The sequence below is a fragment of the Trichoderma breve genome, chromosome 2 (assembly GCF_028502605.1).
Source record: "Trichoderma breve strain T069 chromosome 2, whole genome shotgun sequence".
Taxonomy (NCBI): domain Eukaryota; kingdom Fungi; phylum Ascomycota; class Sordariomycetes; order Hypocreales; family Hypocreaceae; genus Trichoderma; species Trichoderma breve.
The window spans coordinates 804964-832949 of record NC_079233.1 but is presented as its reverse complement, the minus strand read 5'-3'; the positions used below and the strand labels follow the sequence as shown (position 1 = coordinate 832949).

The following is a 27986-nucleotide window of genomic DNA, read 5'->3' as shown; positions in this document are numbered from 1 at the left end:
GCAGTCATATGTCTGCCCGCACCACCACCAACACATGACGTGATACTCACAGCGCCTGGAATAACAATGGCATGGGGGCACTCCTTACTGGCAGGTACTGGGCTGGGCATGTCTACCCAACAAGAATCTTCAACCATCTGAACGGTGGTGGGACCCCTAACGACGTCCCAAGTTCACATGGGTTAGCTAATGCGCGGCCGTTGCCAAGTTTTGACTGCTAGCTGTCAAATTCTTTGTTAGCTGGCTCGATGGCAAGTGTTGGGGCAGGGAAGGGGATTCAGCTTTGTGACCCAGTCTGTACCAGGTTCGATACTGGACATCTCCTACAAAGCAGCACGCGCTCACTTCCTGCGCGGAATGGACGGGTCTGCTCGCCACAGAGGACGCGGTTATATCGATACGCCCAAAGATAGAGAGGGCTCATTTAGCGAACGGTATGGCTAAAGGGAAACGGGTCCGCTAAGCGCAACTGATGCAGAGCAGGAACAGATCCTAGTTTGCAGTGTGGATACGTGGCGGCGTCTGCCTCTTGTAGTGAATAACGGGGGAACAGGGAGGTAGATGCTGCTCTGCAACTCTCGTCAAGTACATGGAGGCGCTGTCCACGATCTAGGCGTCTAAGTGAGAATAATCTACGATCAAAGTACGAGTACTCCATACGGCAGTGGCACTACCGGCTACTCTGCCTCGATGCAGAAATGACTCGCCACGGCGTTCCAGGACAGCCAATGTAATGTTTTTGAGCATCAAATCTGGCAGGTGGTTGACCAGGGGCGACATTTGGCTGCAACGACAAGCTGCAGAAGCTGGTTATAGAGTTAGCAGGCCAGGCTGTCAAGCAAGAAGCGTCGCACAACAGGGGATTCCATCGATTGGGGCCGCAGTACTGTATGTCGGCGAACGAGCTGGCTGCTCCGTACCGTAAGGGTTAATGCAGGAGGCAATTGTCCCCGTTTTTGTGTGATTGCAAGTCGCCCGTTTGGGTGTGAGGAATTCCACTCCTGCAGGTGTCCGGTGTTTGTCATACAGAGCACGTCGAGTTCAGCTCCATCAGAGGCATCTACCCATGACTCGATGAGGAAAGAAAAAGAGACACAGGCCTCGCCGGTAAGCTTCTGCGGCTAGCATATCACCTGAAATTTAAAAGACGTGCTAAAATCCCGAAGAGCATACCTCGTACCAGTCTATTCGTCTGTACCAGCCCATGAGGCCTTTTTAGGGGTCCCTTACCCCATGCTTTGGCTTTTCAGCTCCCCATCAAACAGATGTACGGACATGACTAAGAAAAGCTGCGGCTTGCGGTTATACCTTGTACGCGGCACGCCATGATGGAGCATCTCAGCGATCTACTGCTAAAACCTGCTACCACTGCTACTACTACCGCCTGTAGCGCTATATTGACACTCAAGTGAGGGTCTGCCATGTCCTCTCACATGTGCTCGTACTTGTACTAATGAAATAATATGGAGTAGTTGGACAGGCAGTACAGTGCCTCTCTATTCTGATACCTTGGCACTCAGCACTCAGCATTAACCAAGCTTCAATTGTGGGCTCGAGAGTTCTAGACCATCTACTAAGGTTGCTTAGAGTTCTCCCACTGGTCATCGATTTAGTTTCATGGACACAGACACAACTTCCCAATTAATGACATTCCATCAAGGGTGCGGCGAGAGGAAACGAGAGTGAGGGCATGCGTATCAAGGAAGCGGTCATCTGTCTCTGCCGCATGACGCAAAACGCATGGTAATCTGGCGACGCAATATGCGGATGCATGTGTGAGCAGCAAAGGAGGAGAGGGACGACAATGCCACAGCCAAGTACAAGGAAAGTACTGCAGTACGGGAGTCATTGGAGCTAGGACCAGGTACTCCGAACTGGGGGAGGCGAAAACGGGAGATGCATAAAAATCGGAGCATTTACCTGGCCTCGGAGTAGGGGGTGCTTCTGAGCAGGCATTAGGCTTGGGACTGAATACCTGACCATGTAGGTATTGTTCCCATCCAGAGCCGCAAAGGGTATGGAGTGCGTCTGCGCTTCTGGCCTGATTGACTCTTGTGCTAGCTGAAGCATGCTTTCTCCTTTCCTGATTTGTCTTTGTCTCTCACATCACTTGCGTTGTGTTCCCAAGGGATATACGAGTACAGATGGAACAATACTGTCGGCTCTCTTGCCATGAATCACGATCGACCGGGCAGCTAAAAGGGAGGGGGGTATGACTTGGACACATCCTTATCAGACTTGCAGGTACGGAGGCGCATCATGCATATGCATGTACGCAGGCTGGAGAAACTTCCCCTTGGCGCTTTGAGGGAACATGAAAGGAGGAGGGGGGCAAGAGGTGAGCTACTCGGTACTAGCAGGTTGTTGGATGAGATGGTGGTGGAGGAGGAGGAAGAGATGAGGAGGATAAAGCTTGAGGTGTGAGTGGATATATAAGATGAAGTACCGTGGTTGTAAGTGACGGGTACTCCGCACTCCGTACCGGCAGAGGTGAGATGCGTGCCTTTGCTGTGGGATTTCGAGATTGATTTTGCTGGGGATTGCATTGTCTTGGTATTATCTTGGAGACATGTTTCAAGGGCCTTTTTGAGCGTGTCGTGTCTGAAGAGGAGAGAATGTGCTGCTCTTGACTCTCGACTGGTGCCCTCGGCTTTGTAGGGCGTGTCTCAAAGGCAAGTACCTGTGCGTACAGCTGCGCGGTGGTCTCTGCGTGCTCTGCGTGTGGCACTGCCTTGTTTCCGCTGCCTTGTACGGGCCAAGTACAAGCACTCGGGACCGGGCAAGACATTTTCTCGGAAGGCTCGCAATGCGTATGCGTGTCAGTGTGGGAATCTCCTTCGCGCTGGGCTCGATTCTCCACACGCAGCATGTCTTAGCAGAGGTCTAATGACCACAGGTACTGCATACTCGGAGACGCTACGCCGCTGCGCCCTGAGGCCAAAGTATCATATACGACACAGCACGAAGGTCGCGTCCTTGTAGATGCGCCGTACCGCACACTAACGCATTGGCCAAGGCAGAAGAGCGCTCGCGGCTGAGAAAACGGTGCATGTCCGAGCTGCCAGGCGGCATCCGGAAGAGCCAGGACGGCACCGTGTCATCTTGAGGGAATTGCGCACGGAGTACACCGCGTACGTAAGCCCCTGCATGCGGATGTACGGCGAACCGTGAAGATGGGCACAGGTACCTTGGCGCCCGACGCTCCGTGCGGGATTGTCTTTGTTGTTCGCCAACGCCCGTCCGAAACATTCCATTCCCACACCCATGACGCTTTCAGGGATTGGATCCGAGGCCAGGACCGTTTTTGTCTCTGGGCCACGCAAAAGGATAGGCGATTTACACATGATTCAAGAGCGGCCGTTTATTACGAATCTGTGCTTCTCCGGTCCAACGGCAGCAAGGCCACCCAAGGTACGAGTACGGTGCTGTCAGTTCAGTACGGCGGGCATTTTTACGAGAGGGACGCTTTTTTGCTTCAAGCTGACAAACTGGAATAAATACGACAGGATGCTACTTTACCTGCTTCGTACAATACTAAGGCAATTGGCACTACTGTGCTGTACATGTACGAGGCCTCGTAGCTTTGCAAGCCCTTCCCGCTGCGTGCCAGCCCGGCCAAGGTGCGGTCCTGGCCAGCCATTCGCCGGAAAGGTTTATTCCTGTTGTTCTCTCACACTGGCCGTCCACACGCCCCCCTACCCACCTGTCGGCACTCCCCTGCAGCAGCTGCAGCAGCTAGCAGCTTGTGACTTTTGAGCAACCCCAGAGAGAGAGACAGACAGAGAGAAGGAGAAGGAGTCAGTCAATGGGCTGTGGGAAGAGAGGAGGGGTGCTGGGTTGTGCTGGGGTTGGTGATGGTGATGATAATGGTGATGCTACCGTTGAGCACCGTGCAGTACGGACAGAGGGAGGATGATTGGGAAAAGCAACGCTCAACATACAACATACAATCGTCTACGGTACGGTACGGTATACCACCGCAGTACCTCGACAGCACCGGATCCCTGGCTTCTCAATTCTTGCTCTGCCTGCATCTCCACCTTCTTTCTCCTCTCCTCTCTGCGGACTAGCACAAGTACAGACTCAGACTCCACCCCCTAGCGACGAGCTGGCGACTTGATCCATGGCTCCGCTTCAGCCCTCCAATCTATGAAAGCGCTAGCCATACAGCTCTCGAACCCGAATGACGGTAGTGCTACCTCGCACCCACACCGGCCCACGACCAGGATCGGGACAAGGCATCAGGTCCCGTCCAAAGCACAAGCACAAGCAGCGCGTGGCTCAGCGACAAGATACCCAAGTCCCAACACCTGGGGCTGCTAAAAACCCAGCCTTGGGGCGCTAGGGAGGAGGGAAAAAAACAGAGTTGAACAGATGGGGAGAAGGCAAACCGTCTTGTAGCGATAACACACTTGTGGGCAGCTTGCGCCAAACAGATTGCTCAGAGCGACGCCAACGACGACGCCGGCCGGAACCACAGGGAAACCTTATTGACTGTGTATTGAGGGAATCTCGGGACGCCAAAAGTACATCCATCAAAAAGCAGCCGCAGTCCCCCCTTCGGCTCACTCCGAGCCCTTTCATCTGGTCTTTTTTCCCCATCAGCTTGCGTGCAGCTCGACGGCCCAACTCAAACGCGGCATCCTTGTCTGCAAAAACTCAACTCTCAACACAAAAAAAAGAGTAAAGGATACAAAGGTTGAAAAAAAAAAAATTCCAATAAAAAAGCAAACGAAAAAAGATAAGACACAAAGACGAAAAAAAAAGCCAAAGACAAGGACGAGAAAGAATACCCCCGATAAACCACCTTTTTGTGCCAACCTTAATTCTAGAGGGCTTTCATCTAGGAATATTAAGGCTTCCGTGGCACTTGGACCTTCTTCTCTCTTTTTCCTTGTCTCCCTCTTTTTTTTTCCTACCACATCCAGGCGTATACAAAAGTCTTACATACGCCCCCCTCGCTTCCTGTGCCGTTCCCGGAAATCGTCTTTCAACCACCTGCTTGTTGTCTCTGGTTACGGATCAAGATTCGACGCCACTCCACCTCAAAAAGCCTTTTTCTTTCCAACGGTAGCAGCGAGCCCGGCCTTTTTGGACGCTTCCATCTACAATCTCAGCGCTCGTATATAAGCAACTCGCTCCCAGGCTTCTTTCCCTTGCGGCATCTCTCCGAACTCGTCGTCTCGTTCTATTGCCCCCCCTTCGTCAACCGCAATAGAAGAGCAAGTCTGAGACGCCGTATCACTAAAAACGGCTAAAACATCAGCCCAGCACATCCGCCACTCCCGTCTTCGTTGGGCATTCCAGCCAACCATCGTCTGCTGGCGTTGAGGCGCTGCCACTCGCTGCACCCGCTAAGCGCTGCACTCGCCTACCGCGGTCGCCTGCCTGTAGAGGGTAGAGGTACTCGTGCTCAGTCGCCGCAACTTTGTATGTCATCCGCTGTTCAACTTCATCCATCACCTTCTTCCCATCATATCACACAGCCTTGTGCCTTGTCAGAGGAACGGCACTTGCCCTCTGATCGAAGCCGAGTCACTTGTCTCGGGGTTGCTGTGCATTGCCTTGCCTTGGCGCATAGCTCTTGCATGATCATCATCTCGACAAGCCTCAACCCACCTCCCAGAAACACTTCTACTCGAGGAACCTCGTGCTGTTACTTGACGCGCTCATTACCGAATAGAACAAGAGCATCTATCTAACCTTTGAGCAACCAACAGCCAGTTGTGTCGACGATTCGAGCAGCGTCGACTCGATCAACACCGTTTCAAAGCCAGTGCCATGGAATCGGTTCATCAACCGCCGTCAAGTTTTTCGTCCCGACGACCGGCAACTGGCGCTTTGCCTACCTTTTCTCTCCCCCCGCCACAGTCAGAGGTTCCAAGTACGGATAACTACTCTTCCCGACCTCGTTCTTTCTATAACATCAAGAACATCGATCTAACCCCCCCGTCTTCAGGAGCCAGCGAAGGCCTGAGCCCAGGTTTGTCGAGTGTCCACACAAGCAGTTCGCAAGGTTCTCAAGCCCCAAACACCATGCAGCAATATACATACAACGCCGGCCACGTCCACGGAAATTGGCCAACACCCGGCAACCCCTCTTACGGCGTCAACTCAGCTACGGGCCAGCAAACCGCCCCGATGCAGACCGCTGGCGGACCGTCATATACCGTTAATGCTGCCAACGGAACCCAGCATCCTCTGGGAACGGCGGCCTACGCCCCGCGATCCCTCTATCCCCAGCCCTACGGCACTCAGCGAAGTCCCCAGTCCCCCACAGCCCCAGGGGAAGCGTCCTATGAGCATCATCCCTTTCAGTCTTCCAATGGCCAGGAGAGCCACTCTAGTTTACCGTCAGGGAGCATCACACAAGCGCCGTCCATGTCCAATGCTCCAGCCCATGCTGAGCCGTACGGGCACAGTCGATCTTCTATCAGCGGACCCAGCTACGGCTCTTCGTCGACTGCCCAGCCCCAGCCTGGCTTCTCCTACGCAACCCAGCACTCGCCGAACAGCCACTCGCCCACGGGAGCGGCACCGCTTCCACGGGGTTTGGGCCAGCACCCACTCCCGTCCATGGCGCCCCCCGGCCCCTATCGCTCCTATCAGACTTACCAGGCACCGATGTCAACAATGGGCGGGCCCGTCATGTCCAACATTCACCAGCCTGGCAGCTCACTCTCGATGATTCCCGGAATAGTTCCTGGAGGGTACGGGGGGGCCCCGGCCATGATGTACCCACACGCACAACCACAGGCACAGCCTGAACGGCCATTTAAGTGTGATCAATGCGTTCAGTCGTTTAGCCGTAATCACGATTTGAAACGTCACAAGCGCATTCACCTTGCCGTCAAGCCATTCCCGTGTACTTATTGTGCCAAGAGCTTTTCACGAAAGGACGCTCTAAAGGTATGTAGTTGCTATTGTGTTTCTGTTCTCTCCGTGGTTGTTGACAATTTGCTGCAGAGACACCGATTGGTCAAGGGCTGCGAAAACAAGAGCCACGAGACTTCTGCCGAGAACCCCAGTGCTTCAGACGAAGGGGTCCAGCGAAATGGAGAGGCCGGTTAAGCCGCGACGTTCCGGGGAACCGACCGGGCGACAGGACCGGGATTTGCTCCGGATGAGGCGAGCAGCTTGTAAACTACTATACGCACAAGAGCACCTTGCAACGGCAAGCGAATGCAGGAGATCAGCATGTGGTTGGTTTTGATACCCAATGGAAAAGGGGAGGGGCTCAAAGATATGGAGATACAAAGCCCCTCTCAGACGAGGTAAAACATGCATCGGTCTTACAAAAGGGAAACCAAAAAAATTCACACAAGACACCCCGGACGAGAAGGTTGTCGCATTTGTTCCATGGATTTTGGGGGAGTTTTGTTTTGTTCCGGTGTAGTTTTTCACCCTGATCTTTTTTCTTTTAATCCTTCTTTAGTATCTTTTTTTTTTTTTTTTTTTTTTTTTTCCTTTTTCTCTCATCCCTCTTCTGCTTCATATCAGGCGTTTAAAGAGGGAGGGGCCAGGGTTTACTCTATTACAGAGCAAGGATGGCCAGGCAGGGTTATAGGGAGTGTATAGTCTACGGGATATCGGGTTTAAACAAGGTTCTGGACAATGTCAAGTCAAGAGCATACGGTATGGATGCAAATGGAGTTTTTACGGATTTGATGCAGAGTCAGCAACAGTAATAAAACCATCTGTCATGGGTACGCTTGTTTCCAGTGGTTGCAGTGACAAGGGGGCACGTTTCATCTGCCAGATGCTGGCTCCAAGGAGCGTTCGGCAGATGGATGGGCTTTGTAAGGCAGAGGAAAATACAAACAGATGCCGGAAAATACTACCATGAGCAGACAAGGCAGACAGACAATAGCAACTACAAACAAGGTAAATGACAAACAAGCTGCAGGTGGATTGAATAGACAAGGCAGAAAGACGTCCAGCCGCCAAACCGAAAAGAGAGCGGCTGAAGGCGCTTCGGGAAGCGAAATGAGCAAAATGACAACCGGACAAACACAACCTCGCTCGCCTCCCACACACTGAGACGAAGGAGCCTACAAAATGATGACGACTGTGCTGAGCGAAGCAGCTGAAAAGGGTACGGACAGACGAGAATGCATGTAATCGGTCTCGGTCAAGTCCATTAGTTTGTACATGATTCGCGGGGCGAGGGGGCTTAGAGAGACTTGGTTCAAAACTCAAGCCAGCTCTTAAACTTGAAAGGGTGCTAGTACAAGAGCAGAACTCTCTTTTATGTATTTATGTTTTTTTTATAATTTTATGATTTGATGGCTTTTTAGGAAACTTGTGATTTGCTGCTTCGGCTGGGCCGGTGTGGGTGTGAATTCTCCGCCCTGGGGGCTGAAAAAAAGAAAGGGTAAGGGAAGAAAGGCTGAGAGGCGCTGTTTTGAGCTTGAACTTGGAGTGGCGTTTTTTTTGTTCTCTTTAAGGTGTCTTATGCTGGGAAAAAAAGGTTTTGGGGTGGTACATGCCGAAGGACAGGAGAGTAGGAGGAGAGAGGAAGCTGACGCATTTGTGGGTGAGATTTGGGGGTTTCTGAGGATGTTGAGTGTGTGTGCGTGTGTATGTGTGTATGTATGTAAGGTATGTATGTATGTACATTGGTGGGATGGTCTTGAGGGGTTTAGTTCTTTATTGTTTAGTGGTTTATTTGAGATATTTGTTTTGTTGAGGCGAAGTTGGTTTGTAATGGGGATTGTTAGGGGGGGGCGAAGCAGGAGGATGATGAGAGGGTGAGTGAGAGAATAAGAGACAGAGAGAGTGCAGCTGAGTGGCAAAAGATTTCGGGGAATTTTTGGTTGAGGTGTGGCTCGGCTCGATCTTTTCGTCCGTCTTTTATTATTATTTTATTTTGCCTTTGTTGTTTTGTCTTATTGTGTGCGTGTGTCTGTATGTATGTATTATGTGTTGAGTGTTGAGTTTTTTTTATTTTCTTCCTTCACCAGAGGAACGGAGAGGAGAAATAAGACATGCATTGCATACGTGCTACTCCATCCAAAGTGCCCCATGTGCCACGACTCTTTGCGTCGAATGTGTCATGAGTGTGTCTATATTTCTCTTTTTAAGCCCCCACGTACTCCGTAGAAAGTACGCGCATGTTGCTGCATTTGGTCATTTTCAGAGACCGAAAAAGTCGATATCATGAAGCAGCTAATGCACCTCGTCCTCACCGGTCGAACAGGGTTCTTCTTCCCAACACCCGGGATCAAAAGACACTCCTTCAGCTCTCATAGGCTACGTAGAGTCTTTTTTTTTTATTCTTTATCATCGAATTGAAGAGCCTTGTCAAAGTCCACACTACCCAATCCTTCTTCAGCTGTTTACTTGTCTTCCCAAATCTCGGAGCTTCTTTGTGTGCCTTTTTATTTTTTTTCTTGCATAGCTCCGATGTGCAACCACCACCTGCCTTGTGAGAGCCCAGCTTAGTCTCAAAGGGGGAGAGGGTTGTATGGCTGCGTCGAGGGATATTGGCTGCTGTGTTGCCCACGATGTTTTATAAGCAAAAGAAGTAAAACTCCTATAGTTATCAAAAACGACTCTTCTCCTGGCTCAGAGTGAAGGATTGAAACCGGGATTGAACTTGTCAATAGATTGAGGCTTTTTTTAACAAGCACAACGAGATCCACCTCGTCACCGAGAATCCTCAATAACGTCCTTTTTTTCTCTCCCCCCGGTTCTGCTGTATCATCCCGTGTGACACACGCACACGCCCCAAAGCCGCGTGCTGATCCCTTTTCGCTTTGACACACGCCCCCTATTGTCTTGCATTTTTTTTTTCAGTAGCGGGATCCAATCACGGGAAGAAGAAACCATGAAAGAAAAAAATTAGAAAAGAAAAAAACACGCCTCCCCCCTGTCCTCCAAACTATTTTGTTTTCTATCATATTTTTATAATTGCTTGCTCCGTGAGGCAGGACGTCAAAATAGGGCTTCGGACTGGGTATTTTTGGAATGTTATCCGGTAAAAGAGGCATGCTGCATATCGGCAATGTCTGGACGGGTACGGGCGGGAGATGCGAGGGTTCGGGCAGATACGTGCCGCGGATGGCTGCATTTGGGTGCATGGATGATGACGCTTGTGTTTGTAGTGTAGTGGTAGATTTTGGGAGAAGGTCGTCAATATTTGCAATTGGCCTTGCTGAATTTAATGAGATGAGATGGCACTGTATAATGTTTGTTGAATCTCGCAAAATAAGTAATCAAATGCTGCAGTATCGTGGGTGGTTACTCCAACATGAAACTGAGCCTTCTGGATACCTAGCATCACAAAGCAGCATGCCCAACCATTTATTCACTCAGGCTATAAATATCACTGAAAGAAAGTATAGGTAACCAGTAGAATAGTATGGAATATATATAGCCGCTTGTGATGATGGAGCGAATCATCACCGTCGCACAACCTCGACAAACCCTGCAAGCCATACATTGTCCTATCACGATGGGCGGCACATGGCATATGATCAAGCGGGCATCGGCTGATTTAGAAAGATGGAACATGTTTGGAAATATCGCTGTGGAGGCTCAAGAATGATATCCGCTTATCCTACATCTCCATCCATCCTCCATTTGCACCTGTGGCCCCTGAGTAAAAAGCTCCTCACTAAAATCATGCATCCATTGCCCGTGATTTCACAATGACCACCACCATTATCTCCCAAGAGTAGCCATAGAATCATTGGGATAATGCGGCGTGTTTTTCTCACTCGACGCAGCAGAGAACTCCATACTGCGTCGGAGGTCTTGAATACTCCAAAGGCGACCGATTGCTAATGACGAGCCCCTTCCAATGTAACACTGCCGCTTTAAGTCTATCCATGAATTCTAAAGACTTTGAGTCCCGAAGATCCCAATGAGTCCTATCGATGACCGGTAGATAGCGCTCCCGATAGCCAAAAATTTTGAAATGACTTTCAACATACTCATTCCGTCTTTCCTCCTTGGGACGAGGCACTCTGTCAATCACCCAAAAGTGCTGGGCTCCGGATCTGGCGCATGCGCGGAAGATGATACCGTCCATCGTTCTCCGCTTGTGGTATCGATATATGGGTGATTTCTCTGGGTAAAACTCGGCCCATGACTTGTGGTATGGCAAAGCAAAGTTGAAGAAGCCCATCTCGATGAATGGGGGTATTGCTGCCGTATGCGAGACCCAGTGCAGGATATTCTTCAAGTCCCTGCTTTCGAAACATATCACGTCTCTGTCCGAGGCGTATGTCAATGTCAATTCTTGTTGTCCATTTCTGAAGTGACCACTCAATATCTGCGGTTGATCTCGGACTTGCGGCCGGTTTGCTCGCTCCCTCGCTCGCTTCCTGTCCACCGACCGGATTACTTCACGGGCCTCCACATTGGTCAACCAGAGGATATCCTCTATCGAGCGTATCGAACGGCGGTTATCCAGCTCGGTGACTAATAGGGGTGTGTTCTCTCTGGCATCGGGATTGATATAAGCTGCCAGGCCGGGTCTCAAGGGCTGCTGACGTCTCCAAGTGCCGAGGAAGAGGACTTTGCGTATTTGAGGCGGCTGGAGCGCAATCTTCTAAATCATCTCCCGCACGTCGAAAGGCAGCTCAGCGAAGAGGTGGAACGTGTCACCCAGCTGTCCGACGAGGGTCTCCATGCTGGGGAGCTGTGCTAAAGAGATGTTGAAATTAATATCCGAAAAGAAATTATGTGAGGGTTGAATTTGTGTCCAACAGACTGAGGGCAGATACCTGAGAAAGACAACGACATAGATAGGCACAAGCATCACCTGCCAACAGGCCGAAGTCACTTGCTTCAACATCGTTGCATCGCGAATTATTGCTGCAAGTATGGCTCGGCCAATAGGCTTACAAGGAGATGGCCACTCTTTCCAACCCACTCCGACGATCCGCGATGGTGGGGATGCCGAAGCTTAGTGGCGAGTGATGTTGCGAAGAATCGAACCTTAATAATCAAGATGGGACATAGTTTAAATCGCTAGCTCTAAGCTAAATCTTGACATGGCTTTGGTTGGACAACCAATGGCGTAAATGTAGAGGAGAATTTGAGGAAGAAGAAAGAAGAAAGAAGCAGCAGATTTAGATTCAGAGCGTCCGCGGAATCAAGATAGCTGTCATTCTTATCATCACGTGAATGTGAAAAGACTGCACGCATGTTATTACTTAATGCTTTCAGAAATATATGTAGTGCCTTTATGGCTTTCTTTAACTTCCCCGAGATGGAGACTCTATGGCATCTTGTCAATGGAGACTCATGCTCGTGGACGCCACCTGTCAACAGCAGAGGTCTTTCGGGAATTATACGGCGAAAACGGATTTCAGTTTCCATTATAAACTCGAATAGAGCAAGTACCCATTTTATATAATTCCATACCAGGTAAGCATTGTATAAGGCCGAGATATCGCGAAGTCTTCACCCCCTCGGACCAGATTCCAGTCATGCTATATCGTTGTAATCGCCCCATTCCTATCTTCTATACAATACAAGGCGCACAATAACTACCAGATATCTCATTTGATCCGGCCTGTAATTCAAGTTGAAACGGGCCGTTTAATATGCCAGTGCAAGCGCAACAAACCGCGCATTGTGCTTCTTGCACAGACCCGAGGGTCTTTATAGAAGCGATTCTTGGCTTCTAGAAAGCCCTCTTCAAAGCCATAGTGAGTAGTGTGAACTTTGGACACCGTATCTTCATCCTTGTCGTCCAAATATTCGCTCAACTCATTTGCATTTCAACTTCTCCGCAAATAAGTCCGTGAGTCCATCGGGGGCGATGGTACAGTCGTCGAGTAAATGTGTCTACGAATAAGCACTGATGCACATGCAAGACCCATTACCTTCAATTACTTAGTTTCTACATCTGACTTGTCTAATCTTGGCAGTTTTTACACATTGCACCATTTATGCATACTTTAGTTGGTGGGCCGTCGACAATCTCACTCGTCCCATATACTTCAACAAAGAAGAACACCATCTTCCTCTTCAGCGCTATGAGTCTGCTGTGGCATCCAGTTTCCTCTCTGGCGTGGTATTGACTCAATCTGCCATCTTCAACAAGCCCAGCGGATATTGGATATCCGCCATCATCTTGTCGACTCAGCTTTATGCAAATTTTCCTCCGACTATACTTGAGCCTCATCACATATCGGCTCTTCTTTCACCATTTAAGTAGGTTTCCAGGCCCCATGGGCGCACGTATCTCGATTTTCTGGCCATGTTATACTGTGTGTGGCCCGGATACATAGAACAAAATTGGCGCGCTTCACGACCAATACGGCCCGTATGCTCGGGTTGGTCCGTCCGAGTTGTCGATACGCCATCCAAAGGGTGTGATGGCTCTTCATGGACCGGCGTCAAAATGCAAAAGGGGACGCATCTACGACATTACCAAGCCCATGACGTCTCTCAATATGATTCACGACAGGTCTATTCACAATGAGCTTCGCCGCGTTTGGAGTCGGGCCTTCAGTGCTCAGGGGGTCAGGGGGTGCGAGCAGCAGATGAGAGAGTACCGCAGCGTCTTGTTTGAGAGGATCATTGCAGTCGGGGCCAACCAATTGACATGGCAAAGGGATTTTTCTTCTACAGCTTTGATGTCATGGGCGATCTTGCCTTTAGAAAGTCATTCAACAAGCTGGGAACGTCTCGGAACCATTGGGCCATTGATCTGTTGAGTGTTGGGATTTTGCCTCTGGCTTTGCAACTGTCTGTTTGGTTGTTAAGAGTTGGGATGAGTATTCCCATATTATCGAGAGATTGGTGGAAGTTTATCGGATTTTATCGGAATAGTTTACAAAGTCGAATCAAGTGTGAGCCAGAGATCCCTGATATCATGACGACCCTGCTTGACCCACTGAAAGGAGGGGGGCCAAGTCAGAAGGAGACAGATTCATTGATTGGGGATACATAGCCCATAATGGGTGCAGGGAGGTGAGTTTATGTGTAGTGAGCATGACAAGTAAAGAAACAAGCCTGACAAGACGCCAGCCACATAACGGCTGCAAGCTTGGCTTCCATCTTGTACAAGCTGGCGCATCCCGAAGACATCCCAACGATGATATACCGCCTCACAACTCCAGGGGTAGTCATGTTTGGTGGCGTTCATGTTCCTGGAAGCATGTCCGTGATGTGTCCGCAGCATGCACTTGGGAGGAGTAAGTCATCTATGAGACGCAAAGTACACGAGCACTTTTGCACTGTCTGCCTTGTAACGATGCCTACTTACTCTTGGAGCTGCAAATGGAGCGGTCTATTCAAAAGCAGACTCGTTTGTTCTAGAACGCCGGTACCAATTTCCAGACATGACTAAAGACAAGGATGCGTTTGCCCCGTCCTCAACAGATCAGCCACACCTCTGGTCGCTCCAAAGTATGACGTGCCGGTTAACCGTTTCTTCTGTTAGCCCGTATAGTTGTATCGGGAAGCACCGGGTTCTCATGGGCATCAATCAGATGATTGCAAGGCTCGTTTGGAATATTGATATTGCTTTTGCCCTAGGGGAGGACGGGGCTAGTTTTGAAAGGGATGCTATCGATGCTTTCATGATGGCCTATGGCGAGCTGAGATTATTACTCAGGCTCAGAGAAATCCTCTAGAGACTATTTAATAGTAATAACAATGATATTCAAGCAATGGAGTGGTAAGCCAGCGTATAAGTTGGCTGGCCACTATCCCGTGTCCCTTCAGCTAATTGGTATAAGAGGCAATTGTGATTACCATTTGTAGATAATCATGTAAAGTATTACAGTCATGAGTATGTGGATAGATACATGAGAGTATGAAGAAGAAAGATGCGTGCAGGTCAGGAGGGGAGTGTCAGCTCAACAAGAGAATAATATCGCAAACATGCTCATCAACGCACTAGCAGATGACATTTAATCAACGAAAACAGCGATGAAAATTGACGAAAATCCAAGAATACGAGCTTGATATTGTCCAATTAGAACAGACAACACCAGAGAGTGAATTTACAGAAGAGCATCAATCCAAAATAGGAGAGTTGGTGCGCGGCTCGTATTAGAAGCCGTGTTATGTCTTGATGGCTGGAGTTTGAATGAAGACGTCCGGAGTATTCGCACGTACTTTTCCCCTCCATTGGAGGTACCGGTACCTTGTCAAAGGACCCAATCAGCAACCCCACAGCGCAAACCCCCACCCTGTCAAAACACCTGCGTCCATTTGCGCACGAAATCGCAAACAACCGGCCGGAAACGAGAAGAGAAGCTGGACATTGATCGTGAGCGAGTTTTTTAGTCATTGCACAGGGTGAAACAGGCCACAGGCGACGCTATTTCGGGACCAATTGGAGGGGGGGCTGCTGGTGGCTCATCGAAGAATAATGTGGTGCGTTCAGGGAATCTGGCCCTTCATGGCGAGTAAATAAATGTCTTGGACCTGCTCTTTTGTTCCATTGCCAGATCTCTCTTTTAAGATATCATCTTTCGATACAGCGCTGATATTTGACAACTACCACTAGATTATCAATTAATTATTCAGTCATATACTAAAGCCATTTACTCAGTTTATTTGTTTCGTATCGCCCGCATCTTGGCCTCGGCCTATTCTCATTCCGCCCTCCACCCAACCTCAAATCGTCTTTAAATAGAGCTAGCACACAAAACCCATAAGCGGGTCTCTTTTCTCAGTCAGCGGGCATTCCATTGCTTCAACGCTACATAAAGGAGGAGTCGCGGCTACATTGTGATCTTGTCACTTTACTCGAAGTTGCACAGACGGACCGGCATACAAACGACTTCCAGGTCACACAATTTGCTTGCCAACGGACATATCAACTTGCTTATAGACCAACCTACGGAACACATAAAAGACGGTGTAGGACTAGAATCTTTACAACAGTTTCTTGTCTTTCTCCTCTTGACATCCCATCCTATCATTCTCGCAAGAAGCTTTCTATCAGCAACGACAATCATCATGTCTGGCATGGATATGGACATGGGCGGCATGGACATGGGCGATTCGTCGAGCGGCTCCAACTCTACCACGATGACGATGCTCATGGCCATGGTCTTCCAAACCGACATCCACACGCCCCTCTACGCAAACTCGTGGACGCCCAGCCAAGCCGGCACCTACGCCGGCACCTGCATCTTCCTCATCGCCCTTACCGTCATCGCCCGGCTGCTGGTGGCTTTTAGAATCCGTCAAGAGCGCATCTGGTCCGACAAGGACGCCCAGCGGCGCTACGTCGTCGTCAATGGCAAGGAGCCCGTGTCGGAGCGCCTGTCGAGAGACCCCGATGCCAAGAGCATGAACATGATGCTCTCGGAGAACGGTGTCGAGGAGAAGGTGTTTGTCGTGCAGAGGAAGCACTCTTCAGTTCAGCCATGGCGATTCAGCGTTGATCCCGTCCGCGCTGCCATGGATACTGTCATTGTTGGTGTTGGATACCTCCTGTGAGTCTCTACTACCGCCTTATTTACCTATACATACATCACCAGACCGAACCAGGAGCTGACCTTGATGCTTCTTTTCTAGCATGTTGGCTGTCATGACCATGAATGTCGGATATTTCATGTCTGTCCTTGGTGGAACATTCCTAGGGAGCCTCCTCGTCGGCCGCTATTGCCCCCTTCCCTCCCACTAAATGCCAACCGCATCGCAAAGCATATCAAAGCATGAGCACCTGGCATCTATGGCATTTCATCTCTGTTTTACAAATTTTCATTGTTATTATTTACGGCGATACGAGAACGGCATCATTTGGTGGTTAGATATAATTTGATTCCCCTGTTTTAGAGCTGGCGTTTTGGTGTTGTTAGGCATTGGAGGGACATACGGCGGGTCACGGTGGAAGGAAAAGAACAAGCTGGCGGGTGCAAGGATACATGAGCATAATTGACAGCGTTGGGTCATAACGTATGGCACATCTAACGAAGAGGAATTTTGGAGGAATATACAACAAGGGATTGAATCTTGAAGCAATTGTGATGTCTTCATATTGAAACCGGTTGGGTTCTCATCTTGTCTCTTGAAGGTACCTCAAAGTATCCGGTACTTCCGCCCACCTGGTTTTCAGAAAACCTTCTCAAACCTGCTCGCACCATGCCGGAAGCGGATAAATGCTTTCTGACGAACAATGCTCAGAGTCACGTGGCTGCTTCCGGAATTGTTGTCCATCTGCGATTATGTAAGATCGCAGGCCAGTGTGAAAATGAGTGTGTCTCGACAAGAAACACTGTAGAGTCTGTACCGCTGTAATCAAGTAGAAGACTTTATTGAAGGCATGAAATTACCTCGCCTCATCTGGCCACTCTCCTAGCAATAAATCATGGATCCAAGCTGTCCAGTCACGGATAGCCGAATTTTCCCCGAACGAATCTGACTCCTTGGAATTTGTCAGTCAAGTCTTGTCTATACCCGCTACATAGACTGTAGGGGCTGAGGGAAACAAACCTCTTCCTCTTCCAACGATAACAGCAGCTCACAAGTCTTATCTCCCGTAGCAGAGACCTCCTTGGTCAGTGATTCAAGCTTGTCGTTGAGCACTTTCTGGGACATCTCGATCCCGTGGGCTTGGGTTTGGATGTCGTGTCGTATTTTCGCCAAGTCATGTCGTAGCTTCTTTTGCACCTCCATCAACTCGTGCTGCGTTTTGAGTTGGTTGGCCAGTACCTCGTGTCGTATGTTGACTTCTATGACTTTGGTCTCTTTGCGAATATCCTGCCGTATTTCGGCCGCAAAGGTTCCGAGGACCGCCGCCAACTCGTCTGGAGTCATGGTCATCATTCTGTAAAAGGGTGGAGGGAGCTCTCGTGGGTGTTATTTTATACTCTCGGTAAAGAGAAGGAAATGCCAAAGAAAATTGTGAAAGCCGACAAGAGACTTTGGCAATTTGCGAGGAAGAAAAAAGAAAGACGCAGAAGGGGTGGGCGAGGGCCTAGAATATATAATGCCGCTCGAATAGATATATAGATATGAGGGAGCGCGCAGGATAAACCTTGGCTACGAAATGATGCCACGTATGAATATCTAGACACTAGGTAGATACTGATATAAAATTTAAGCATGTATCTGTGAAGAAGGTCTCCATTCTTGGAAGCAATTTGAGTTCCATCCTTCTAAACCATGGAAGCCTTAAAAAGGACGTACCAGAAGGGGCTATATTTTTTGCCAGTCTTCATCAAACCCAGCTCCCGCTCTATATGTCAGACTTCGGTATCACTCGCTCATAATGTGTTCAGGCGAATGCTTTATTAACAGTGCCTTTCTTTTGGCGTCTTCCAACAGGCTCGCAGTGACGGAAACAGACCTTGTACAGACTATCACCAGGTAGAGTCCACAATATAAATTGTCCCCAGAAAACGCCATAGAGTGGGCCGAACCTCTTGTACTTGAGCAAATACTGATGGCTGCCTAGAAGAGAGACTACACAATTAGATAAACGAAAGTTCAACGTGTATATCCGCGTACCCTGTGTCTATAAAAGGACTACGTACCCGGTGGTCCATCTAAGTCAGGTGCCTACCTATTTGGTCGCACTGTCCTAAGTGTCTAACTACCAAGGGATTCTGAATAGCAACTTACATAACAAAGATAGCAACGAGGGCATGTAATTGCCATTTCTGTTCCACAGAGTTGTCAGGATGGCTGAGAATCCTGGTATCGCTTGATCGAGCCCGTAGACTCCAAGGTAGGATAAACTGAGCTGTCGGGCCTGAGTCTAAGCAGGGGGTACGATTACATCCAGCCTTTTCTCAACTCGTTTGCTATTCTCGAATTTCGATCTATATCTTGTCGGATCCTCTTATGTACAATTATCAAAAAGCTCGGTGAAGTAACCATTCTTTCCACGTCTGGCGTCCGAATGTCCGCCTATGAGAGGACAACCCTCAGCCCCAGTATTGTCTCCTCGCCAATGCCAAATAACTCTCCTCAAACATGCACAGACTTTACTCTTTCACCATCCAGAGACGAGTCTTGTTTTCAAACAGCCATGCCATTCCTAGGAAGTAGATGCCATCACGAAAGTCACGTGTATTGCTTCCCGACGGCCATCTAACAACGCTTATGTAACATCAGAAGCTGTGCCATTTTACGTCTTCATGCCGACGAGAAAAGGCAATTCGTATCGGGATATTAATAGGCGATCCCGCTGTTTAGTTTGCAATTAACTCATCTTTATGGAACAAACCATGCCGCTTGTTCAGATTCCACCCGTCGAGTGTCGTATGTTCAACCATCATCTCTCCAAGATCAACCTCAACAGCTAACAACATTCCCTCAAGGCGTTTGAATCTCCCAAACAACAGGCCAAAATAACTTATATTCTCATAATCCCGAAAAGAGTACTCCCATGTCCAAGAATCTCGTATCATCAACCCAGTTCACTCGCCCATCATCCTCTCCACAAAAGCCGTCGTCATCTCCCTTACCCAAACCGTCAAAACACCGCCACCACAATCTCAACCTCCCTCACATCCAACACAAAACCACAACACAGCTTCACAGCTCAACTCCTCTCAAATCCCCAAACCTCCCAAAATCCATCCTCACACCCTCCCTTCGACTATTCCCTCCCAAAAAACCAATCCCCTCCCAACACCAAAAAAACACATGAACCAACAACCCATCCCACCCAACAACCCAAACAATAAAACCCTCCCAAAACTCCAATAAAAAAAAGACAAACCACAAAAAAGAAACACAATCCAATCACACTCACCCTCCCTCCCCAAAATGGCAATTCATCTTCCCCGATGCGGATAGCCAAAGGAGGGGACAAAAAAAAAATTCTCAAGTTGTCCAAATCGAGAAACAGCATTAATCGCAAAAAGGTAAAGGATGGGTTAGAACGCAACAGGTAAAGACAAAGACAAAAAAAAAAAATCCACGCATCAAAGGGGTCCCTCTCCCGAACGGCCCGCCCTCCGGCTGGGACCAAAAATTGCCTATTCAAGTGTTTTGCAGGGCTGATCTATCTAGACTTGGTTTGATCTTGCGGATGCCGCGTTCTAACCTCAAAGAGGCCTTTTTGAAGATCACACGATGCCCGTCCTGGTAAAGAAAAAAAGAGTCATGCGCGCACTGACGTGGTCCGAGCAATTCACGAGTCACGTTCCCAAAAAATGTTCATTAATGTGTACAAAAGTTAGAAAGGAGAAATTCTCTGTTGTTTGGCAAAGCTAGATTCATCAGATTCATGTGATGTCTTCTTCATTTTTGCCGCCATCAACAATCATGCCCTCATGTGTCCATTATCATCCGCCCTGCAACAGCAGCCCATCATCTTCCCTTGCCTTCCCCCTTCCGGCCTCCCAAAATCCAGACCTGCCCAGACCTGCCACCCAAGTACCAACCCATCTTGAGATTGCCGTGCCCAGCATGAAGAAACCACATCTTGCTCAAATCGCACCCGAAAGCTAGAACTCTCCCACCTTGGGTAGGTGGATCTGAGAGCACTCACCCTTGCTTGCATACAAGAGTTCAAAATGCTTGCACAAAAGGCCGCCGCCAACGTCCATTCTTGTTTGTAATCAATACAGTCCTCAGTCCTCCCTTAACACACGCCATTGACGCTTCGAAACGCTCGGTGCCACAAGTACAACAACGCCCATGATTGAATCCAGGTCGAGAATTGAAAGGATAGATGTCTTGGCGGCATCAGTGCAGTAACAAAGACATGTGTCGTCTTGTTAATGCTCCAATCAAGATTCTCTTCCCCGGGATGAATTGAAAAAAGGCGTCAGGGTTCGTGTAGCTCCTGAATTTGAAACAACGGAAAGACTTGAGAGAAAAATTCAATGAGAAAAAATAATAAAAAAGGAAACGGGGCAAAGCACAATATGATAAAAAAGGATATGAATAACATATCAACACATCATCAACGCCGAATCGGAACCCTCGCATAAATGTGACGGCAACATCCTGGAGACGGATCAAGGCCCGCGAACAACACCTCCAAAGATTGTTGAAAGCAGGGTATTAACGGTTTCAAACTTTATCTTGTTCCCCAAGAGTTCTTTTTTTATGTTACTGCTCATGACTGATGATGAGAGCTGGGGGGCATGCCTGGCTGTGGAGGCATGCCAGAGCCGTAACCTTGGTTGCGCTGCACATAGCTCTGGTAGGCCAGAGCCTGCTGGGGATCCATGGGCATATTTGGGGGCATATAGCCTCCGGGGCCCATGTGCGGGTTTTGAGGCATGCCTGGACGGCCGCCCTGTGGTGGGAGATGGCTGGGAGGCTCCTCAGGAGAATCGACCTGGTCACCGCCGTCGACACCGTTTTCGCTGCCCGTCGTGGGCTCAGGTGCGTTGAGGCATGCCTGTTTGACAGAGAGAATTAGCATCGAGGTTTGAGAGGAGGAAGAAGAGAAGGTTTGGGGGCGAAGAGCGTGTTAAGCGGCCAATTTGCCCGCCAGCCGTGTGGCCACATTTGCTCTTGGTCTCGCATGGGAAGAAACAGAAATCATCTGTGGAGGCGGTGCTTACCTGAATCAAATTCTTGCCCTCAGCTTTGGTGACGAGCGGCTGAAGCTTGGGCGTGGTGAAGGTGTAAACCAGTCCCGTCTCAGACACGACCAGCAGCAGAACCTGGGTGCCTGTCAAGACGGACAATTCGTACGCCTGCAAAATGGAGAGGATTCCTGGTTAGCTGGGTGTTCTTCTCGGATGGAGCGGAAAGCGAGCAAAGACGGCGATTCCCATCTCGACCGTGACCCGCGCGCGCGCTCGTCAAGTCACATTTTATAGAAAGCAACAAGACGGATGTTTTTCCGTGGTTTTGGTCGAGGCGCGGGGGAAAAGAGGCCAAGCGGGTGCGACTTGGAGTCAGCTTCAAAGCAAAAAAACGCACCTTCTTCATGATGCCGGCCTTGCGCTTGGAAAAGGTGATGTGGCGGCGAGACTTGTCGCTGATGAACTTGATCTCAATCTTGCGACGCTCGCGGCCGCCCTTCTCGTCATCGTCGTCGTCGTCGTCGGCAGCTGGGCGCGGTCGCTTGACGCCGCGGCCCTCGTTCGCGTTGCCATTGCCCACCGAGTGCGCGTCGTCGAGCTCCGTGGGCGACGTCTGGTCGTGCTGGTCGGTGATGTCGGCCATGTTGAGCGTCTGCGGTTGCAACTGCGACAGCAACTATAAAATGCCAATGCCAATCCTAATCCGAATCCAATCGTCGTCGACTTGTATCACACGGCGCTGGAAAAGGCAACGAGTGGTGGAGATACTGCTTTGAGCGTGGTGCCGATGGATCTATACTGGATCTGGCGGTTTTTTTTTTGGGCGGAGAGGACAGGCGGAAAGAAAAGGGAACTGGTCCTGGTTGGGAGGCGCTGGAGCTGGATCGAGTCTGGCCGGAGCAGGCAGTGGCCAGTGGAGGCGGGTGCGCACGGTGGCGGTGCAGTGCGTGCGAAACAGGTGGGCAGGAAGGCAGAAGGCGCGGAACTGGACGTTGGAATTCGAGTTAGCGAGTGCCTTTTAGCGGCGCTAGTGCTGTGTCGGGGCGCTTGTAGGGTGAGAGGGAGGGGGGGAAACAAACAACAAGTTTTTTCGACAGCGCCGAGATGCCCTGTGCCAGTTTTATGTCATTTCGAGGCTGCCAGTACCAGTGAGGACCGGGCAACTGAGACTTTTTGCAGAGTCGCGGGCATGTGCATCGAACAGCAGCAATCCCGCCGAACCTGCACCCCCCCAATCCCCCAATTGCAGCAATTGGCACCCGCATTTAGTGCGCTTATCGCCTGACGGGTGACTGCGAGATGACGGGGGTGGCATAGCGCGGCCTTGAGATAGCTGCGGCGCTGCCTGTGAGTGGCCGGCCGTGCTACAAGTCCTCGGGGCTGGAATTTGGCACCCGGCAGAAAAGCGGGGGTTGTTCCGCTGCCACTGGGCAGTCAGCATCTGGGTGTCCACACAGTGCGTTAATTTCGCCTGTAGATACTGTATTCGCCGACTCCCAGCCTTCCCAGCTGCTTTGCTGCTCATCCAAGGCTCGACAAAACAGTGGGTCGGTGGTGCCCATGGGCCGATTAAGGACATGTACATGTGCTCCGTACCGTGCGTCGTGGGAAAATCACGCTCCAGCTGCCAATTACTAATTGCTGCAGCAGACAAACGATGGAAGTTCGTTCTAGATGCTCTGCAGCAACCTGACTCTTTTTCTTTGGCCTCGGCGCTTTAGATCCAATCCACTGGGTGGACAATGCGTGTGCTGTAGAGGTCGTGTAAGCTTGCTTGGGATTGATGCGCTCAACTAAGGTTAGGGGACAAGGTAAGGTAAAGGTAAGGTGATGAGATCTACGGGACGCTCGCGCCGCCTCTCCATAACGGCTAGCTCTGACAGATCAAACACAGGGGAGCTGATGCAAGAGGAAGGGGAAATTGACTTTCTGGCTCCTCGTATTACAGAGCACTCGTACCTTCTCGTACGCGAGGCGTGCAAAGAAAGTCTTTTCGTATGGTTATCCGGGGTCCGTATCCCGCGCCAAAAGCTCCTCTCGCGCTGATCTAGGCTCCGCCAATTTTATTTAATTTTCCACTCCATGGTCAATATCCCAATATCTCGTCTTCCCACGGCCTCTATCTCATCACTCCGTCACTTGACCAGACCACAGGTGTGGATGGATGGCTGGGACCAAAGATGCCGTTGGCTCGCTCGCTTCCACTTCAGCCCGCGCCAGAGATGGAAGCTTCAGGGGCGAGAGAGGCTGGACTCGGCTCGACCGTCATCCTTCTCCATGTGCTTTTCTCACACCAAGCTCTAATCCCAAGTGTTTTTTGTCGTCAGCGCGTTCGGACACACAGCGGCCTCCACTCCGAATGTCTTGCTGCATCTGCCGACCACCCTTCTGCAGCAGGGGAATCCGGAATCCTCTTGGTGCGAGCGTTAGTTCCAGTAAGCAGGCAGTGGAGTTGCACCAGGACCATCATGTACCCACGGCTGGTGGCCCTATCACTGCCGCGTGCAGAATTTGCTGGTTCGCTGTTATACCTGCGGCGATATCATCAACGCGGGTACCTGGACGACGGATATGCTTGACCAGAGTGAGACTCGCTGCTTATGTACAGTATCCCCCTGCCATGAAATCAATGGTTTGGTCCAACGGTTCCGGCTGTACTCGTACTGTACTGCACTGTACTGTATCCGCACCCGTGCTTTTGCCTACACACAACGTGGGAGTAATACTGCCGGCGTTGATACGATACAGGTACGAAGAGTACGATAATAGTACTCGCATTAGTTGAAGAGACACGCTGCAGAAGCCCCTGCGTTGCTGCATGAATGACATTATGGCTTTCGACCAGCGCCAGCCTCGGTACCGCAGCGTGCTTAGCGAACTTTTGTCTAGCCCTTGAGCCGTGCCACTACTGAGCTACCAAACACCATCGTCGACGTTTGCGAAATTGGGAGGGGCTGGCAGTGTCAACACGAACAAGTACGAGTATACGCCTGGCGCCTGGAATGGAATGGAATGGAGCTGATGTGTGCTTGCAGAGATTCATCGTCTGGCTCAGTACCAAACACGGACGGACTCGTGCCAGTCATGGGGTGCAGGGTTTCACCTTTGGGACGGGGAAGCGACGCGTGAGAGCTGACCTGACGCAAGACCCTGGACCTCGTCTGCGCTCTGGTCGGTACTTGGACGCCATGCGAGTGTATGAGATGCTCCGATGTACCTACCTACTCATCCTCGACTCGACACACACGCACAGGTACAACCAATATTCTTCCCATGCCCACCCCAAGCTGACACGGGACACGGGCCAAGCTGTAGCGGCCCACCGTCTTGGAGTGTTATCGACGGGCCTTAGTAATACACGAGCTCGAACTAGCACGGCCTTGCTGAAGGATGCGGAGCAAAAGACGATGGCTGGCCCCCTAAGAATGGTGGATGAGTTAGGTAAGTATCCGAACGGGTTCCCGGGCAAACAGATACGGCACAGTGCCAGGCATCTGCTAGGTATTGTATTGTATTACGTGAACGAGCTCTGTGCACTCGATTCGCGAGACTCGGATACACGTACTCGTACTTGCAATCTATAAACGATCAGACTCTCTCGAGCGCGTTTGCCCGTTTCATCACAGCCAAGGCACGCCATATTCGCAGCGGCTGTCAGAACGCTTGGGGCAGCGGCAGAAATGGGGGTCATTGCCTCTTTAGGCAGCTACAGCAAGCAGGGCTAGCCACAGTGCGGCAAAGGATTCAAAAAGGGCCTTTGCATTCTAAGGTTCCACCGCGGCGAAATCTGGGCGAACAAGCTGGTCGGAGTCAAAGTGCTTTGCCGGTCACTGCACACAGTCCATGATTTTTTGTTTCTTTTTTTGCAGCAATGAGAGAGCAAGAACCCAAGAAGATAAAAACGGGGGCCGCGTCTGCCCGGCAAAAGCTGAAAAAAATGGAAGCTTGCGTTCGGATTCGCCCGACCACCCTGATTATCCAATTGCCGGTTGGCTGGTTGGTTGGGCTGGGCTGGGGTCTTGTTGCAGCTGATTTTGCAACGGGCTGTGCCACCCCCAGCGGGATCCCGTACAGTGCAATCCCACTGCCCATCAAACGGCTGGTTTAATTGAAGTTAGCACGCAGGTTGTGGGCCGGGCGTCGCGCTTTGTTGCATAACCAAGTACGCCGCGGCTGCGAGGTTTGCATTCCGTGATGATATCGGGCAATCGAGGGAGCTGCTAGAGATGGGACGAGGCCAAATTCTCACAGGCCTGGGGTTTGGCCTAACAAGTCAGGCGAGAACAAGTTGGTGCCTGAGATGTGAGGGCGGAAGAAAAGGAAGAGAAGAGAAACAAGCCGGGACGAGACGAGACGCGACGAGGGGATGGGCTCGTGGCCAAGCGAGACCAGCTCGGTAGTAGGTTCGTATTCTTAGCAGCGGGAGTGGCCCTGGAGCCGACTGGTGAAACGAAGCTCGGGATGCGTTGAGGTTTTGTGTCTGTTTTACGTGTCTTGTCTGCTACTGGACTGTGCATTGCGTAGCGATATTAACGTAATGCTCGCTCAATCAATCATTGAGAGACATGGAGAGCAAGCTTGTGAAAGAGCAAGGAAGATGATAGTGGTGATGATGGAGATTTCACGTTAATAAGTACATGTTTACTCAGTGCATTTGATCATCGATATGAGCAACCAGAAACCAACAACCACAGCTAAAGCTGCAGCAACAACAATAGCAACATGATCATGTAAAATCTTCACAAATCTTCAACCCACGCCCGCATAGACAAGCAATCTTGAATCAAACCCACAAGCCGCAGCCAGTCTCGCCCATCAAACAAGCCAAGAACCCCCAAAGACTCCCCAATCAGGCGACTCAGGACCCCAATCCGCGCCTCTGATTGGCCGCCACCCCTGTCGTGCCGCCGCTTCTGCTTCACCTTTTGGCTCCCTGAAACGCAGCCCGTTCGAGGACTCGCACGAGGAAACGACAAGACTCTTCAAGCGCTTGCGGGTTGACGGGGGCAGCATTGGGTTTTGTCTTTTCTCTGGGTTTTCTTAGTTTCGTTTCTTTCTCTTCTCTTTTTTTCTTTTCTCTTTTTCTTTCTGTATGCCTGGTGCATGTACGTGACTTTGAACCCATATTTTTCTTTTTTTCTCTTTCGTTTCTTTTTCGTTGTAGAGGTTATTTTTCCAGACTCTCGCTGCTTTTTGAATTGTGAACTGCCGGGCAGTTGAGGTCGAAATAACCAAATCCGTTTTCTCTTTTTAATTTTTTTTTCTTTGTACGATTCGATTCCACCGAGCTTAGGTCTTGGTTTGTTTTTTTTTATAAGTTTTCAGTTTTGGAAAGACGAAAGACGAAGAAGGAAAAAGAAAGGTCCAGGACGCCGGCCGTCAAACAAAACATCAAAACCACAAAACTCCGACGACAAAACATCTCAAACCCGACGACAACGATCTTTCTTTAAAACCCAGTCATTTTCAATCTCTTCACCATGCCCGACAAGGTCTTCGTCGCCACCCTCGTGGCCAACCTGCTCTTCCTCGCCTCAGGCGCAATGGAGCTCGGCTTCTCCATCGCCGCCATGAACCTCAAGAACAAGACGCCCACCGACGGCCAGGACGCCACGCGCCACCTCATCTACCAGCAGTTCCCTCTCACCGCGGGCATCGTCAACGCAGTCTTCGTTCTCGCTACTTTTGTCTTTACTATCCCCGCCATGGCACTGGTGAAGCGCAACCTGCTCAAGATCAGCGGCTACATGATTACTCTCTGCGGCGTGTTTTCGCTTGTTGTGGGCTTGTATCTTTGGATCATGACGTTGAGGCTCAAGGAGACGTTTGAGCCTATTTATGCGGCGCAGGATGAGTCGATTCAGTCGTTGGTGCAGACTTCGGTATGAAATTCCCCCCTTTTCCCCTGTTCACATTTTATACACCGACACAACTTTTCAAACACATCAAACGTGCAAAGATTTCGAACAATTGCTCAAGAACTCATCGTTGACAAATTCATCTTCCAGTTCCAATGCTGTGGCTACCTCAACAGCACATCTCCCGCCTTCGTCACAGACTCCGTCTGCCCCAGCCCTGCCGCGGCTACTCTCCTCCGAGGCTGCTCCACCAGCATGTCCAGCTTCGCCAACGCCTTCATCAACGACCTCTTCACCGCCGTCTTCGGCATGGTCGGTACGTCCAAAACCCTCCATCTAGCAATTTCCCCCTTTTCATGCAATTCAAATTAACATACATTTAGGCATCGATGCCCTCCTTGTCCTTGCCATCGCCTGTCTCCTCAAAGAGCGCAAGGAAAAGGAGCGTTACTACATCATCGATCAGAAGCGAGACTACGGCCGTCTGTAATTAATGGAGGCCAATGAAAAACTAAAACAACCAAAAAAACAATGTTTCAAAAATTATATAGTCACGGTTATAAAAAGTCAAAACCCCTTTTATTTGAGGCTGAATATCATGTTTTGTTATGCCCCCTAGTTTATAGCATTGCAAAGTCCTGCTTTTTTCTCTCGCCTTTGTCCAATACTCCAAATACTTTTTTAATAAGATTCCTCTTTTCTTTTTCTT

At 50.1% G+C, this 27986-nt stretch overlaps 5 protein-coding genes across 5 annotated transcripts; 3 read left to right on the top strand and 2 right to left on the bottom strand.

Annotated features, from left to right (window-relative positions):
- Window positions 1-5781: 5781 nt before the first annotated feature.
- T069G_02519 (zinc-finger double domain-containing protein) lies at window positions 5782-7071 on the top strand (the record flags this gene model as incomplete). The annotated part of the gene is made up of 3 exons (XM_056169729.1): window positions 5782-5884; window positions 5960-6909; window positions 6967-7071. 3 exons carry the CDS (start codon window positions 5782-5784, stop codon window positions 7069-7071), a joined length of 1158 nt encoding a protein of 385 aa, XP_056030621.1.
- Window positions 7072-15933: 8862 nt separating this feature from the next.
- T069G_02518 (ctr copper transporter family domain-containing protein) lies at window positions 15934-16606 on the top strand (the record flags this gene model as incomplete). The annotated part of the gene is made up of 2 exons (XM_056169728.1): window positions 15934-16415; window positions 16498-16606. The coding sequence occupies 2 exons, from the start codon at window positions 15934-15936 to the stop codon at window positions 16604-16606; spliced, it is 591 nt and encodes a 196-aa protein (XP_056030620.1).
- A 645-nt stretch (window positions 16607-17251) lies between these two features.
- T069G_02517 (uncharacterized protein) lies at window positions 17252-17748 on the bottom strand (the record flags this gene model as incomplete). The annotated part of the gene is made up of 2 exons (XM_056169727.1): window positions 17252-17347; window positions 17416-17748. The coding sequence occupies 2 exons, from the start codon at window positions 17746-17748 to the stop codon at window positions 17252-17254; spliced, it is 429 nt and encodes a 142-aa protein (XP_056030619.1).
- Window positions 17749-20998: 3250 nt separating this feature from the next.
- On the bottom strand, window positions 20999-22062 carry T069G_02516 (SRF-type transcription factor (DNA-binding and dimerization domain) domain-containing protein; the record flags this gene model as incomplete). Its single annotated transcript, XM_056169726.1, has 3 exons — window positions 20999-21286; window positions 21453-21587; window positions 21817-22062. 3 exons carry the CDS (start codon window positions 22060-22062, stop codon window positions 20999-21001), a joined length of 669 nt encoding a protein of 222 aa, XP_056030618.1.
- A 4837-nt stretch (window positions 22063-26899) lies between these two features.
- Window positions 26900-27767, top strand: T069G_02515 (uncharacterized protein; the record flags this gene model as incomplete). The annotated part of the gene is made up of 3 exons (XM_056169725.1): window positions 26900-27301; window positions 27428-27593; window positions 27661-27767. The coding sequence occupies 3 exons, from the start codon at window positions 26900-26902 to the stop codon at window positions 27765-27767; spliced, it is 675 nt and encodes a 224-aa protein (XP_056030617.1).
- Between the last annotated feature and the right edge of the window lie 219 nt (window positions 27768-27986).